Raw genomic sequence first — 18153 nt, forward strand, 5'->3', positions numbered from 1 at the left:
TGTCACATACCTTGAAAATTCTATTGAAAATTATCCACGCCAGAATACACTCTAAACTGGAGCTGGATATTAGTGACACTCAATATGGGTTCCGCAATGGTATGGGTACCAGAGAGGCATTATTCTCCTTCAACGTGCTGACACAGAGATGTTTGGATGTTAACCATCCTCTTTACGTCTGTTTTATAGACTACAATAAGGCGTTTGATAAAGTAAAACATGATCGACTCATGGAAATCCTAAAAAATAAAAACCTAGATGAAAGAGATTTAAGACTAATAACACACCTCTATTACAATCAGCGAGCAATAGTAAGAATTGAAAAAGAAACATCTGAAGAAATGGAAATAAAGAGAGGAGTCAGGCAAGGCTGCATACTATCACCTCTATTATTTAACGCTTATTCTGAAGAGGTAATGCGAGAAACTCTGGAAGATGAAACAGTCGGCATAAGAGTAAATGGAGTCTTAGTTAACAACATCAGATATGCAGATGATACAGTAATAATAGCCGATAGTTTACAAGACCTGCAAAGACTCATGAGTAAAATAGTAAGGTGTAGTAGGGAGTACGGACTCTCTCTCAATATCAAAAAGACGAAGTTTATGAAAATTAGTAAAAACAACCATAATACTAACGAAATCTTGATAGTAGAGGGCCAGCAGATCGAAAGAGTAAAAAAGTACACTTACCTAGGAACACTTATAACAGAAAATAATGACTACACTGCAGAAATAAAAGTCAGAATCGAAAAAGCACGTTCTAATTTTATAAAAATGAAAAAGGTCCTATGTAGCAAAGATTTAACATTAGCTCTTAAAGTACGCCTAACAAAATGTTACGTCTACAGTGTTCTATACTATGGAGTGGAATCATGGACGTTAAATGTAGAGACAATGAGACGACTTAACGCCTTTGAAATGTGGACCTATAGAAAAATTATGAGGGTTTCCTGGGTAGATAGAGTTACAAACAATGAAGTACTGAGAAGAATAGGTAAAGAAAAGGAAGTTGAACTTACAATTAAAGAAAAGAAGCTACAGTATCTCGGACATGTGATGCGGGGCGAGAAGTATGGTATCCTACGACTCATAATGCAGGGAAAGATAGATGGCAGAAGAAGCATCGGAAGAAGACGAATTTCATGGTTGAAGAACCTGAGAGAGTGGTTTGGATGCAGCTCGAAACAACTATTTAGAGCTACTGCCTCAAAAATTAAAATAGCTATGATGATTGCCAACCTCCGTAGCGGAGATGGCACCTGAAGAAGAAGAATAGCCTTTGGAATTACCTTTCAAACTTTGTTTAGTTGAACCTGATATCGTGATTATTAATGGAGTTATTAAAAAAAACGATAGCATTTTTTGGAAAAACTTTTAAAAGATAAAGTTTGAAAAATTTTTGGAGCATACATTTTAATGCTATTAACTTGATCGGGATCTCACTTGATAGATATTTCTATGTCCTTTCACAAATATTTAATCAGTTTATGTTATAAAATCCATCATTTCCCCGTAATTTAAGCTTGAATACTTAGATTTGGGTACTCGCCGAAAAAAATATGCATTCAATTACCGATAACTCACTTTTAGTTAATACTAAAAGGTTTTTTTAGTAAGAAGTTTATTTAATTTTTTATTAGCTTCAATTTTGGTAATAACAACTTTTTTGTAAAAACTTATAGTTTTTGAGTTATCTATAAACAATCGGTTAGAAACATGCATTTTTCTTACGAAAAATTAAAATGTTTGATTTATTTTAATAACTTTATATAACAAATTTTGTTTAGAATTTGTTCCCCTATCTAATTATGGGGTAATTCTTAATAAAATAATTTTCACCCCGAGAAGGGGTGGCATCCACCCCCAGGGTAAAAGCGCAAGTTGGCACAATGTCACCTTTGTTCCTTGAGATATCCTCTAATTACTCACCAATTTTCATGCAAATCGATGGAGGTTGAACGAAATCGGAGGTAATAGCTCATATCCACCTTCAGTGACTCCACTAGTAATGATGTTTGTAATTGGTCCAACCTCAGGCAAGTTTACTCCACTGTTATGAAATTTTGACACTATTGGCATTTCATAGGTTAATTAAGTTATATCGGCGATTTTTTGTGTTTTCTGCGTTATTCCTTAAATTTTTCGATTTTTAGTCTGAATTTATATAAAAACAGTTTTTAGAACTCTTTAGAGATTTCCTATACCTGTTGTCCGGTTTGAGAGATTTTTTTAGTATATTATAGCTTTGTTTTTCAAGAATATCGATATAATAATATTATTGCTAAAGAGGTAAGTGTCATTGTATACCGGGTGTAACAATGATAGTGTGTTTTTTCCTCAAAGTTTGGAACACCCTGTGGAAAATTCTAGCGTATATAAAATATTAAAATTAAAACTCAACTGTAGCCTTAGGCTTTCTTAATATTTTGCTTTTTGACTCATTCGCTTTTGTTGGATAATAAAAAAGTTAGGTACTTTAACCACTAGCAATGTTATTCATCAATACAGGGTCTTTCTAAATAAGTGCGACAAACTTTAAGGGGTAATTCTACATGAAAAATAATGACCGTTTGCTTTGTAAACATATGTCCGCAAATGCTTTGTTTCCGAGATACGGGATGTTGAATTTTTTCTTACAAACTGACGATTTATTTATTGCTCTAAAACTGGTTGAGATATGCATATGAAATTTGGTAGGTTTTAAGAGGTAGTTATAGCGCATTTTTTGACATACAATTAAGAATTTGATATTCACCATTGGCGTGTATACGGGTATAAACATTTTAGATACATCCCGTATGCACGCCAATGGTGAATATAAAATTCTTAATTGTATGTCAAACATGCGCAATAACTGCCTCTTAAAAACTACCAAATTTCATTTGCATATCTCAACCGGTTTTAGAGCAATCAATAAATCGTCAGTTTGTAAGAAAAAACTCAACATCCCGTATCTCGGAAACGAAGCATTTGCGGACATATGTTTATAAAGCAAACGGTCATTATTTTTTCATGCAGAATTACCCCTTAAAGTTTGTGGCACTTATTTAGAAATACCCTGTATTGATGAATAATATGGCTAGTTGCTAAAATGCCTAACTTTTTTACTATTCCACATAAGCGAATGAATCAAAAAGCAAAATGTTAAGAAAGCCTAAGGCTACAGTTGAGTTTTAATTTCAATATTTTATATACGCTATAATTTTCCACAGAGTGTTCCAAACTTTGAGGAAAAAACACACTATCATTGTTACACCCGGTATACAATGACACTTACCTTTTTAGCAATAGTATTATTACGCCGATATTCTTGAAGAACAAAGCTATATTATACTAAAAAAATCACTAAAATCGGACAACAGGTTTAGGAAATACGAAACATCAAAAATGTTCCATTTTTAAGGTGGTGCGTTCATTTTGGTGCTTAGTGTATATTACATTACAATATTTTTATGGATTACCGTCGAAGGCCGACATGATCAACCAAAAAGAAGATGAATGTTCTGATTTATCTAGTAACATTATTGGGTGTGAATCTGTCTTCTGAATTTACTCCTCCTAGTAAAAACAGGGCATAGTAGAACATTAAGTGGACGGCTGTTTAAACATACAATTAAAGTTGTTGAAATAGGTTAGCTATTGATAAAGATTTGAAAATATCCAATTATTCTTTTCACCCATTTTACAACATTAAAAAAATGGTGAAAAACTTGAATTATCCATGTCTGTCTGTCCGTCCGTTTGTCCGTGAATATAACTCCTCCGTAATTAGAACAGATAGAAAGAAGTGTCGAACATGAGCTTATAACCCAAGATCGCATTAGAGGTGATCAATTTGACCTGGGACATCCAGTTTTAGAGTTGCAACTGAAAGTACTGTTTTAAAGTCGGCGAAATAGTACAAGCGATATATTATTCGACGCGCCAAACTGAAAGTTTGGCCAAAATACTCAAAATTAGTCAAATCGTATATCAATCAACGCAATGTTAGACGGAGAGTTCAAATATCGACTTCCACTTCAAATAGCATAAAAGAAACATGTGAAGACATTAACAGTGTAAGGGAGTAACATAAGGATAAAATAAGATAATTAAAAGGTATATTTCTCAAAATCACCTTATTTGGATGAACATTTTAAGCATTTTTGTTGTTTAGTTAGTTAAATATAAGTAGTAGTACCTTCAGCATTTTCCATTAGTAATAATGTGGTAAAAAACCCTGTGTCATTAATTTCAAAACCCTGGGAAACGACACTAGTACACTGCAAATCGTTAAGTCATCCATATACATATCGAAAAAAGACAAAAAAGCACAAAAATTCAAGCACTATCTGGAGGAAACTGTTAAGACGTCTTCCATCAATCACAAAAAGAGGGCACTTCTGCCGATTTGCAATCAGCCGTTTTGTCTCTCGAGGAAAGTGAATATTTATTTACACAAATAAAACGAGAGTCCAATAAAGGGGAATACCTAAATATGTGAGTGCCAAAGGCCCGCGTTCAATGAGCTATCACACCAACGGCCGGTATATTTCGTTTGGATGGCTGTTCTGGTTGCTGGCGTTTTGACGTGTCGAACATTGCTGAAACAACAAAAATATATCATTAGTATAATTCATTCCATCGGCGGATTAGGTATATCATCATCCAACCAATTCACGTCCACTGCTGGACATAGGTCTCCCCCAAGTGTTTCCACACTTCCCGATTTTGTGCTGATTGTTGCCAGTTTTTACTAATCCGCCTGATATCATCTGTCCATCGTGTAGGCGGCCTTCCAATGCTGCGTTTATCTTCTCTTGGTCTCCATTTTTTATGGAGACCAAGGATAATGGAGACCATTAGGTATATACAAGGTGAGTCACCACTAACGCGACGGAAGATTACAGCGAAATGGTAAGAGATTTGAAAAAAAATTTAATTAGTGGTTTGTAAGTTGATAAAATCTACATTTTAAAATTATTTTGAAATATACAGGGTGTCCCAATAAATGGCGGCGTATCAAAGTTATATTTTTTCTTATGGAACACCCTGTATTTTATTGCATTTTTAATTGTCCGCAAAAAATAAGGTATAGTTTCATAAGGCTTCCCTATACCTATGTACAGAGTGTTCTGAGTTATGTTGACTTTTCTTAAAATGTAAAATTTTAAAAGAAGGCTTATTCTCAAGTTATTTACGAAATTATAAAAAATACTTTTACATCTAAATAGTTGGATATTGGTTGAATGTATTCCATGATTCATTATTACACATTTATTTACAGGGTGTTCAATTGTTCAACATTTACAGTTTCATTATTGGATTATTCAATGTGTCATATGATGCTTATTTTAAATGGAACACCATGTATATTAACTATTAATTATATTAAACGAAGTCACCTCTTTCGAATGGTATATGGATGTCCTATACCTAGTAGTTTTTGCGTAATTTACAATTATTTAAATTCTTAATCTGTAAATCGATTTTAAAACAAAAGATGTATCTCATTGTATGACATCGTCATTTTATGACAGTACGGTCTGGTAATTATCAAAAATATAAACATCCATGTATGATATTCAAATTTAATTGTTCCTAAAAATGAATAACCACGTTATCTACGAAAAAGTAGACATGGTACTTTCCATTGGGGACTGTTTGCAAAATTGTATCTTACTTTATAAAGTTTACGCTCAAAATTAGGTATCCTGATAGAAGACACCCAAAAAAGGACGTTTTTGAGAAATTTCGGAAAGTAAAATAAAAATAAACCAGTTATTTGTGATCACGTCAAGAAACTTAATGTCTTGCTTTCTTTTACGGAAAACCCAAATACTAGTAAAGAAAAAATTTCGGGTAAATCAGTCAAACGACTGTTAGAGTACTTAAGAGAAACCACTATTATCAGTATAAAACTCAACTACACCAATATTAGACCGAACAGGATTATGATAAATATTTAACTTATCGTTTATGTACTTTAGACTTTGGAGCAGATCCTGATTTTTTTTAAATGTATTGTATACAGACCAATCTACCTCTTTTTCATAATAATGGTCTAGTAAATAGACATAATCTTCATTTCATTATAATACAGTAAACAAATATTTATTTCGTACAGTTTAAAAATCGAGTGCATAAATATCATTTTTAAAATCAATTTACCGTTTAAGAAAATTGTAAATCACGCAAAAACTATGACTCCTAGTTATGGAACATCCCTATACCATTCGAAAGAGGATGGTATCCTACACCATCCAGGGTTAGTGGTGACTCACCCTGTATATTAGATGAAAGTTGAACATTCTTTGTGAACTCGATGATACTAAATTTCATTTAAATTTCAAAATCGTAACTGGCGCCCAACGTGGGGCTTTGTGCGTGAATACTTACAGCTTGTTTCTTCTCCCACGTTTTCATTGCGGACTTGTATTTTTCGAATTCATGGCACCAGTCGGAATAGATTTTCTGGTAGTCGTTACTCTTGGCAGGAGGTGAACACCTATGGGCATCGACGGTGACGTTGAATGAGCATAACAACGAGGCACCCATCCAACAATCGTACCTAAAAAAATATAAAGTGAATATTATTTTAAATAAATATACCAAGATAGTTGAAAGCACGTGACATTAGCCCAAATAATATGTAATACAAATATAAATATACACTTGATTGGGTACAGTTTCTTTATTAAATTTAAAATCATGTTCCCACAATAAATAAACAAAAATTATGATTTCCACTGTCATATTCAGTAATGGAACGATATAGGGAGTCGTAAGATAGAAATCATTAGCTTTGTTCATCGTAACAAAATTTACTTATTACTCATAATGGAAACACACTTCTCTATTCTTATTTCTCTATTCACAATACCAACCATTCCAATGGAACAACGCACGCTGGAGTTGCTATACAAGGCACAATACCACACTATGAGGAAATAAAATACCATATGACAGAAGAAATACAAGCTGCTGTAATCGGCATCAGTTCTAAACCATTATGCTTTGATAATGCTGCAATCCAGCCTACCAAGTCATACCATCACCACAGCAGAATGTGAAGACTTTTTTGAATATTTAACAGAAAAATTCTTAATAGGACGTGACTGTAATGATAGGCATACAACTAGTGGGTATGAGGATAGTCAGAAGAAAAATAAATTGGTACATATTGTAACGAAAGAAAACTCTTGATCGGCGCCCGTAATAGTAAACAACAAGAGAATGACGTAATCTAATCTTCGCGGCGAGAATCCCGAGAATTCTGGAAGGTAAATCACGTGGGCGTGCTGACAAACAAATGGACCGACTGGTATAGAGATGGGAGATATCGAGACGAGCGCGGATATTTCTGGAATGTTCCATTATAACTTTATCGCATATATAAATACGGCAGATTTGTAAATAGGTTTAGTGTATAATATAAATTCGTCTGTACAGTTATATAAATAAAGTCGTATATAAATACGAACCGCTAGTTTTATTGTAATTATAAGTAATTACAGTAGTCACGTTATAATATCATACCCTTGAAGCTTTGAGGATACCAGAACAAACGCCGAAGGGTCCACAATTTAACGAATTAATGAGTATTTTTCTGGTTGTTCTCTTACCCACTGCCAGTATTGTTTCAGTTCATCTAGCATTGTTAATCTCAAATCAGATCAGAAATCAAAGCAGGAGTCCCCCAATGAAGCGTATTAGCGATATTGATCATGGCTGGCGATTGTATACAACTCTCACCAACCGCAATGACAACTTACCTTCCTGCGTCAGATTCAGTCACAGTAATAATAACCAGTCCATGTTCAGAAGTCTCAATGTATTTATCGGGTCTGTACTGGATCTTATAACGTCCTTTCTCCTTAGAATAATGGTACCAGGTGATCGTCTGAGTGGCAAGAACGGCTGGCATCTTGAGGAAACAACCCAAATGAAGACTCTGGCCCCAAGTTACGATCATCTTCTTTTTTACGACACTACTGTCGCAAACATCGTGGGTTCTGTTGGAGACGTCTTGAAGAAGACTAAAAATAAGATTGATTGAATTATTTAAAATGTTAATTAGTGCTCACTCTAATATATGCTAAAACGTTTTGGGGTGAGAAGATGACGATCAGAAGACCATATTTTCTAATTTATTTTTGTCACTGTTCTAATTTTCGTGTATTTTATTATTTAAGTTCTTAAGTTGTCAAGAAGATTTAGTGATCTTGTAAAGACTTTTCAGATTTTATGATGTAGTTACCATAGTTAAATTTTGCAAGGAAGTAGGGAGAATCTTACGCATGTATTTCCTTATGTTGGATATGAGTTGAGTGACAAAAATGGGTGGAAAAATGTCCCTGAATGTTCAAACTCGGTTGCTTTTTGTGTTATGAATTTACATATATTATGTAAGTTGGCGAATCTAACCCTATCAACAGTTCAGGTTTTTCTTTCAAGACTCTGTCTGTAAAAAGTTCCTGAAAGAGTTCTGTAGAAGAATCATTTTCGTAATTTGTACAGGCAGGATATCATTGATCTACCTGGAACTCTTCTTCCATGCACATAATATATAGTATGTAGTAAACCTTAACTCAGGTTTATCGGTGTTCATTGCGCATTTTATGGCATCATATTTCAGTTTACATCGTTTTACCGTTACTATTATATTGTTTTGTTATACAATCTTCCTATTATTAGTAGACGTACTTCATTTGGAACTCTGTGTATCTAAGAGACCCATAATCTCTTCTACGACACCATATATATTATTATCAAATACAGAAGAACAGAGAAGTCCTAGCACATCAATAAGACGGTTTGTACGTTGCAATTTGATTTTCTTCGTTTTGGTGAATGCTACTGTTGTTTTCTAATAACACAAAAAGTGGCATCAGTTATTTGTTCTGCCATTCTTCCAGCATATTCATAATGAGCACCCACTAGTTATTTTCTCTACCATTCATTCTCTCTCTTTCTCTCTTACAATATGTTCAACATTATCTATGATGAAATCAATATAGAGAAAAAAATCTTCTCCTACTATACTATCACCATTCGTCCGGATGGTGATCCATCGTAACGTACATCATGAGTTTGCAACAAATATTAGTGGAAGAATATATAACGTTAATTGGACGATGACTCTTTTGAGCCTGATCGGTTCACCTTCGATCCAGATTCCTACGATGGAATATGGTCATTGTAGTCAATATCGTGTCCAATTCCGACCAATTTTTATTAGAGAAATGGATGGCTCAATATAAGCTAGATATTTGTTGCCCAATCTAATAATAATAGTCTCCGGTTTTATACCGCTAACGCGGCTTTGGGATTATGACAGGATAGTCTGCTATATCTAAGGCCTATGGTGTACAAGGAAGGTAACAGGGCCAGTGCTACGCTTCAACCGCCTATTATTACTCCTAGTTTCACCCAAGGTACTCATTTTTATTCAAAATGTGTTGACCTAGGACCTATAGACATTTTACAAATGTCTTGATGTTCTCGCCGGCGCTGGGTTTCGAACCTCGGCCTACCTGCGTGGAAGTCAGACATGCTACCGCTTGACTATCCGGTCCCCTTCTAAGCCCACGAAAATTGAACTGTGTAGAGTGACTGTGTCGAGATGTAGACCTCATTTTAGTTTGCACTACTTGCCACAATGAGAATCATCATAATCAACCCATACTCGTCCACTGCTGGACGTAGGTCTCCCTCAGCTCTTTCCATCTCTCTGTTTTGTGCGGCTTGCGTTCAGTTGCCGAAAATACGTTTCAGATCGTCAGCCCATCTAGTTGGTGGTCGTCATCTGCTCCGTAGTGTTTTTTCTCGTGGCTTCCACTCGACAATACGTTTTGTCCATCGGTTGTCTGACAATCTGGCGACGTGTCCTGCTCAATTCCACTTGAGCGACGCGATTCTTTCGACGGCGTCCGTTGTTTTCACAACAATATTCCATCAACAACAATATTACGACTTAGCACCAGATTAGTCATTATTTGCGTCTTGTTGATGTTAATCTTTTGTCCGACCTCTAAGGAAGCGTGATATAACTTGTTCAACATTATTATTGCATCATCCATACGATCCATACGATAAGGACGATGTCATCTACGAACCTCAAATGACTGAGTTTCTCTCCACTTTTATTGATACCATATTCGTTCAGATCTGCCTTCTTAAAAGTGTGTTCTAAAAGAGTTGTGAACAGCTTTGGTGAGATGGTGTCTCCTTGCCGTACTCATCGCTGCATACAGAATTTATTAGTTTGTTGATCAGAGAGTCTTACGCTAGCCGTTGCATTGCGGTAGATATATTTTTTCATGTTAGTATAGCGATGGTCTATTCGGCATTCTGTCAATGCTTTTAACATTTTGAGATTACAATCAGATAATCATTAATGATAACAATGACAATAGCATATTGAGATTTATTAACTTTCTTGAGCAGAAGCAATAATAGAAAATGAATACTTACCCAGGTGAATACGGTTTACAGACATTCAAATCTTTATCCCATCCGCAGTAAGGATCATGCACGCATCTGAGGCAGTTGTCGTACCTTCTGTTGCACATCACCAAATCCACTTGCTTTACTCTATGATCGGAAGCTACATAGAGAGCTTTATGTATTTTAGAAATCTCCATGACTTGGATGGGTTCTCCTGGAGTTACGTCAAAGACATCGAGAAGAATCGAAGATGAATCTTCTTCTCTTGCCCATTCCACGATCTTGTGAACTCTTCCATCGTCTAGTGAAGAAACAAAAATTAATTTAAGAACAGAATAAAATATATTAGCACAATTTTTCTTTGAGCGATCGGTACAAAAGTAAAAATTCAATCCTAACTAAGTTGCAGTACTTAGGACAAAAGCAAAGATACTCACTATTATAACTTATTATGCAAGACGAAATTTGCAGAAAGCAAAAAATGTGGGTATACGAGGAATATCCTCGCTAAAGAACTTGAGGGAATGGTCTGAATGCAGTAGAGTAATACTATTTAGAGCGGCAGTCAATAGAATCCGCAAAGCCATGATGACTTCCAACCTTCGATACAAGCAGTAACTTACAGAACTGCTGTACTGGGTGAAGGCTTCCTTATATAATCCATTTATAGGAATTAACAAGTACCTGCCAATAAATTAGTACTAGTAGATATACTATTTACTGGTACGTCTTGATTATTAAGTGTACCTACAATCTACAATTCACCAGTTACTTCGAACAGTTGGCTTGTTTATACATTTGAAGTGTCTGTGAACCTTGTAACATAAACTGCCATTTGAGAGAAATAATTAATATCAACCAGCGCTGCGTTAAACCTTAGTTTTGGAGGACGTTTTTAAAAATCTAAATTGGAAACATAAGGGAATAAACATTAATGGCCGCTACCTCAGTAATCTACGATTTGCGGATGACATAATCCTGATAGCTACTGACCTGCAAGAACTGCAAACCATGCTTTCAGAACTACACACAGAATCTTCTAAAATAGGACTGAAAATGAATTTAAACAAAACAAAAATCATGCACTCCGAAGAAACCGTGACAATAATAAACGACAAAGTTATAGAAAAAGTTGAAGAATATAAATATAAACTTAGGACAAAAAATAATACTAAATAGGAAAATTCAAACGGAAAAAATAAAAAGAAGAAGAAAGTTAGCATAGGCAGCATTCGGCAAACTGAACTATATACTCAGAAATCAGCAAATTCAACTACATCTTAGATCTAAAGTTTTTGATGCACACATTATTCCGATATTAACATATGAGGCACAAACATGGAAAATCACAACAAAGAATATGAACATACTCAGAGTCACTCAACACGCGATGGAAAGAGCAATGCTTGGCATATCACTTAAGGACAGGAAAACAAACACATGGATAAGACAGAAAACCAAAGTCACCGATATGGTACAAAAATCATCAGAACAATTCTAACCTGGAGACCATATCAACACAAAAGACCCAGAGGCCTATGAGATGGACAGATGATCTGAAACGGACTGCCGAGAAAAATTGGTTACAAGTAGCGTACAATAAAAAACAATGGAAAGGAAGACTTGAAGAGGCTTATGTTCAGATGTTGACGTGAATGGCTAGTCGAAGAAGAAGAAGAAGACGAAGCGTAGCATTTCCTGTTCTCAGAGACTTTGGAAAAAGGACTAGATACTTTTTCCTTTAGAGAAAAAAAATTAAATTAAATTATCTGGAAACAAATAAATATTGGAAGAATGTTATTCAAATATCATTAGACTATGATACAGAAACTACTATAGCTTGAAAACAGAGGAATATTAAGCCGATTTTTTTCTCTTGAAAGATCGATTTCTAATTTTAAAGGTTGAGTTAGCTTTGGGCAGACTGGCTTATGTGGCTTCAAAGCATTTTAAAATGTACATTCTTACGAGTATTTTCATCATACAACCTTTGAGATGTGGCATTACAGAGCATTTTAAGAATTTCATGGGTAGATCGTGTGACTAATGTTGAGGTCCTACGCAGAATGGGCAAGGAATGCGAGATAATTAACACCATCAAAGGGCGCAAACTAAAATATCTTGGCCATGTTATCAGGAATGAACAGAGATTTGGCTTGTTGTAACTCATTCTTCAGGGCAAAGTATTTGGAAAGAGAGGACCAGGGAGAAGAAGAATACCTTGGCTTCAAAACCTGAGAAAGTGGTTCAATACGTAAACAACCGGACTATTTCGGTTAGCTGCAAGCAAAATTAGGACAGCCATGTTGATCGCTACTAGGTGACAAAGGATTACATATCATCCATTATATCTGTGTCCCTGTTTGGAATTCAGGAAAATGGCCATCTGATTGATCTACCTCAATTTATATCCCACTACACAAAAAAGGAACTACTACCAGATGTGAAAACTACCGCACACTGTCACTAATAACACATTCTAGTAAAATATTGTTGCATATCATCAAAAACAGATTAAAAACCTATTTACATTACCAAATACCTCAGAAACAAGCGGGGTTTGTAGAGGGTAAAGGTACAAGGGAACAAATCATGAACCTGAGACAACTCATTGAAAAGTCTAGAGAATTTTAAGTACCTATGATTATTTGCTTCGTTGACTACCAAAAGGCATTTGATTGTGTAAGCTGGATAAATCTATGATCAATTTTAATAGAAATGGGAGCACCAATGCACGTGGTGACACTTATTAAAAATCTGTACCAGTCTAATATTGCGACACTACGACTAGATCAGAAGTTCTCAAACCAATTCAAGACCGAGAGAGGCGTTAGACAAGGATGCGTGTTGTCACCTGACTTATTTAACATTTATCGTGAACATGTCATGAGGATGATTTCAGAAGGATGGTCCGGTGGAGTAACGGTAGCTGGTAGGAAAATCTCCAATTTAATATTTGCTGATGACACTACACCTATAGCAGCAAATGAGCAAGAAATGTTTGATCTTCTGCGAAGAGTTGAGTACGAAAGCAATAAAGTTGGTCTGAAAATCAATAAAGCTAAGACAAAAATAATGGTGGTCGACAGATTTGACACTATTCAACTGACTAACATATTACAGGAATACCAGATAGTAAACACCTTTGTCTATCTCGGGTCTAGTATAACTAACGATGGTAACTGTGAAGCAGAAGTTCGGAGACGTATTGGTATGGCAAAAAATGCGATTAGTCGCCTAACTAAAGTTTGGAAAGACAGATCTATCTCTCAAAATATCAAGATGAGACTGGTGAATGCCTTTGTATTCTCAATATTTCTATACGGAGCAGAGACTTGGACTCTTCGCGCATGCGAGCGCCAAAAAATTGATGCCTTTGAGATGTGGTGCTGGAGAAGAATGCTACGCATACCTTGGACAGCTCATAGGACAAACGTTTCCATTCTAAACCAACTCAATATTAAAAAAGGCTGTCCACAATATGTCTGCAACGAATTCTGCAATTCTTTGGTCACGTGGTTCGCAGAGGTGACGACAGTTTGGAGAGATTAATTGTTTCTGGAAACGTTCCGGGGAGAAGATCAAGAGGACGATCACCAACTAGATGGTCTGACCAAATAAAGCATTCAGCTGGAAACTCATTCTGCGAAGTTCTTAGAGCAGCTAAGATAGAGACCAATGGACAAACATTGTTAGGAATATTGGAAGAAATCACGATCCTCAGTAATGGGGAAACGACAGGAGAGAGAGATGTTGATCGCCAACATTCGGAACAGATGGAAGAAAACCTAACCATTTATTACATTTGACTACAATGTTTGTTGTATATATCAATTACTTACTAGTTCCAGCATAATATACAGTATAATCTAATACGTCTCCCCCGATATCAACTTTCACTTTGTCCACTACTAGTCTGGTGAAGAAAACATCCCTCTTGAAGAACACAGGTTTCTCGTTCTCGTGCATTACAGCGGAATCCATCAAGGGGTGGCTTCTGATGAAGTTGAGAACGGAATCAGGGAGCGTTTCTGTGTCATTAACGCACGTACCCGGTCTTGGTTCCGGTACTTTGCCTGACAAAACTGGTAACCAAGCTGAAAAGAGAACATTCAATATAATTTAAATTATGTATTTAGAATAAGAGTTTTACAAATAAAAATCATTACGACCAACCGAAAAGGGATGGTGCATATACTATGTATTTACCTGATGATGAAGATGCCTGCTCTTTGAATTTTCCACTAAATGCTTCTTGTATATCTGAGAGAGTAAAAGAACAAATGGCTGAACCCATAAGACCATTTGTAGATGTAGTAAAGGTTCCATAGAATCTGTTGTCATCACCTGGTACTTTATAGATGCTTTCTAAAAGCCAGAAAAACAAAAATTAGTAAATATGTATTATTTCTTTTTATATAATATTTAAAAGTTATTCAGAAAGAGTTGTATATTTCTCTTCCCCATCCCTCTCCAGGAGATGTGTCCACTTGGAAAGGTACTTTAGGCTGCGTCTGGGTACCATATGGTTCAAAGCCTTCATTCATACGGTATACCTGATTTCCTGTATGATGTTACCAGGTACTAATCTAACCATTTGTTGTGGTTAACTAACTTGTTCTAGTGAATGATTGTCAATTATTGCCATTTTTCTCTTTTGACTTCTTTGTTGATATTTTCATATTGAAAGTGTTATCCACCAGATACAGTTTGTAGATGATTGTCCGTAGGTGTGTAACATGTTTATTACGAAACATATTCATGACAGTGTTCTGGCGGTTGTCCAATAAAGTTGTAAATATATTTGTACGCTTCATGTTTATATAGTGTTAGATGCCAGTGTCACTACATTTCAACAGTATAGTTAATTTGACAGGATATCTAGCAAAACGGTGTTGCATTGCCAACTTGCTTAATACGTTTTATGATATTGCAAAGAGCACTGGATGTCGTAAAACTTGGTGTCACTAAATAAACGACCCATAAATGACCAAAGTTTTGATTTAAGATATTTTTAACATGTTACTAAGTTCAACTGAAAGGATACGGCTAGAGCCCACGGCATATGAAATAGATACATAAAACAAACCACAAGAATCTAATTACTTTGGTTAACTTCGTTTGTATAAGATTCATAGTAACGAAAATTGACGGATGTACAGAAAAAATAGAGCGTATGCGATATGGTCAAAGTTTAGAAAATAACCAGATTAATCGAAACTAAGACAAAAGGTTAGATGCTTGGGTTTTCTTTCTTCCCGTATACATTAGAGCATGTAACACTGAGACTTGTACACAATTTACATTGGACATAAATAGTTCCTGTTCTGGTAAACGACAACGAGACCGACAAAACTGTCATTCAAAGAGGTGTCAGACAAGGTTTTGCGCTCATGGTTGTACTTGGATCCCTTCCATAGGCCTTTTCTTTCAAAGATTTCCAGCTTTCTTTTTGTGTTTCCTGTCATCATCCGTGTCTCACATTCATAATTTACTATTGGTCTGATAACAGGTGCCATGAAAACCACACCAACTGCTGCAATGGAGTTGCTCATTGGCATTACTCCTTTAGACATATATGTCAGAGAGGTGGCGCTGATGACGATGATGAGATTAAACTTAGCGGGTGCAAACCTTGATGTAGGAATGGGACAATTGAGATGTCGTTTCTGGCGGGGTGAGCTGGAGGCACTGCTCCAGCTACATGCGGGCCATGGATGCGACTCAATTAAACCTACGTTTGTCTTCGACAAACCCAACAAAATCGAAACAAGACAACATAGGGAGTCAAACGTGGCAAATGCATATTGCATCTACACCGATGACTCCAAAACGGAAGAAGGCTCAGGATGCGGAATATACTCCAGATCACTGAACCTTAGTATAAAATGGGGTATGGGCAAAAATGCCAGCGTAGTTCAGACTGAACTGGCTGGTATCTCCATAGCCGCAAAAGAGATAATCGGGAAAGGTATAGCCGGCAAAACCATAATAATCTGCACAGACAGCAGACAAGCGCTACTAACCCTGAACAGACCACGTGTCATATCAGGGCTAGTAATGGAGTGTCATGAATCACTAGCCCAAGCTTCGGATGGTAACAACATCCTGAGGTGGGTTAAAGGACACAACGGAAATAAAGGCAACCGCATTGCTGACCAGCTAGCTAGGAAGGCAGCAGTCCTAAGACTCTTAGGACCTGGTGATCTTTTTGGCTGGTCAACTGTAACAATCGCGGAAATTGTCAAATGTCACTCCCACACGCAAACCGTGAAACGAAACCGGGAAGAAGGGCCAGGATGTAGACTTGCCAAGATAACACTAAGGAACCTTGGAAAGTCAGCATCAGAAAAGTACTTGAGAATGACCAGGAAAAACCTACGCTTGACAGTTGGTTTTTTTAACTGGCCATTGTCAACTAAGAAAACATGTCCACACACTGTGGCTAGTAGACACATCTCTATGCAGGAGGTGTGAACGAGATGACGAAACTGTCGAGCATGGCCTATGTGAATGTCCGGAGTTATCGTCAATACAAGAGTATGCGTTCGGCGAGCCTTGGCCTACACCTGCCGATATAGGGGAGAGTGGCACTTTGGTGCCATTCGATAGATTTTTCAAAAATATTTAATACGTGTTTTTTAGTTTTTCGATCTAACGTTCATTTCGCGAAATATTCGCTTTATTTGTGAAACTTTGTGACTCGCCCAAATATATCGTCGGTTCCCTGCGAAAAGTCACTAACTGACATTTTACTGTTTTTGAGATACATTAATTTGAAGTAATAATTTAAATTTATAAATTAACCGTTGACAAAATATTTTCCATATTTATTGTTTCTAGTAACGCTGCAATAAGTGAATAATGAGTGTTATGTATAATCCGAGAGTAGTTAGTAATACGTCTGATTTTTGGTAAAAAAAGCAGTTAGTGATTTTTTCCGAATACTAAACAGAGCTCATATGATTTATTAAAAATAAAGACAATATTATTATTATATTTATTATAGTTATAACAAGTTAAAATGAGTTGTTATTCTGAGCAGGCTTCTTCATCATCGTCTTCTTCATCAACGGCTGGTTCCTGTGTTAAATCCGGTACATTCGCTGTTGGTAAGGAAGCATACCAGGCATGAAGTTCCTGAGCTATTACTTCGTTGTTGCAAAGTTGTAACAAATCTTTTTCTTTAAGGAACTGTTCGGAATAGGGAGCTGATATACTTTCTTAATTTCGGTTACATAGGGTTGACGACCTTTTCCACTTACATTGAGTTTGCCGTAAGGTCCAGTGTACCCATATCTAAACTTTATAACTGCATAAATTGTAAATACACAGTTTACGGCTGTAATAAAATAAAGATACATTTCCTGAGGGTATCTGAAGAACAGCTTGCATATCAAATGTTGCTGACATAAATGTAGCATCTTCTTGTGACCTAATTTTGTCATTGGTTTTTGCCCCATAGGCTGCTTATTTTCATTGAAGATGCTCATTAAAGCGCTGTTCCAGCTCTTCTGTTAGTTCTCCTGCTAATTTTGCCTCCGAAACTTTATTACACAAAGGGCACTGGTCTTTCTTTGGTACAAAAAATGACAAATTACACGATTCACAAAAAACTTTTCGGTATACTGAATGACCCACTTTAACTTTATTTTTTTCTTCACATAATGTAGTATAGAGTGAGTACATTTTGCGAATAGATAACTTGGAGTGTCCAAGTAGT

At 36.0% G+C, this 18153-nt stretch overlaps 1 protein-coding gene across 1 annotated transcript in view; it reads right to left on the reverse strand.

Annotated features, from left to right (window-relative positions):
* Positions 1-3269: 3269 nt before the first annotated feature.
* Positions 3270-18153, reverse strand: part of LOC126879222 (semaphorin-2A) — a 687031-nt gene continuing 672147 nt past the window's right edge. The window contains exons 7-12 of the mRNA XM_050642279.1: positions 14640-14798; positions 14273-14527; positions 10458-10731; positions 7757-8020; positions 6381-6552; positions 3270-4585 (exon numbers count right to left, since the gene is read on the reverse strand). Of these exons, the coding sequence (XP_050498236.1) occupies positions 4514-4585; positions 6381-6552; positions 7757-8020; positions 10458-10731; positions 14273-14527; positions 14640-14798 (1196 nt within the window). The 3' untranslated portion in view covers positions 3270-4513. The remainder of the gene's footprint in view (positions 4586-6380; positions 6553-7756; positions 8021-10457; positions 10732-14272; positions 14528-14639; positions 14799-18153) is intronic.

Source organism: Diabrotica virgifera, chromosome 1, assembly GCF_917563875.1.
Source record: "Diabrotica virgifera virgifera chromosome 1, PGI_DIABVI_V3a".
Classification (NCBI taxonomy): Eukaryota; Metazoa; Arthropoda; class Insecta; order Coleoptera; family Chrysomelidae; genus Diabrotica; species Diabrotica virgifera.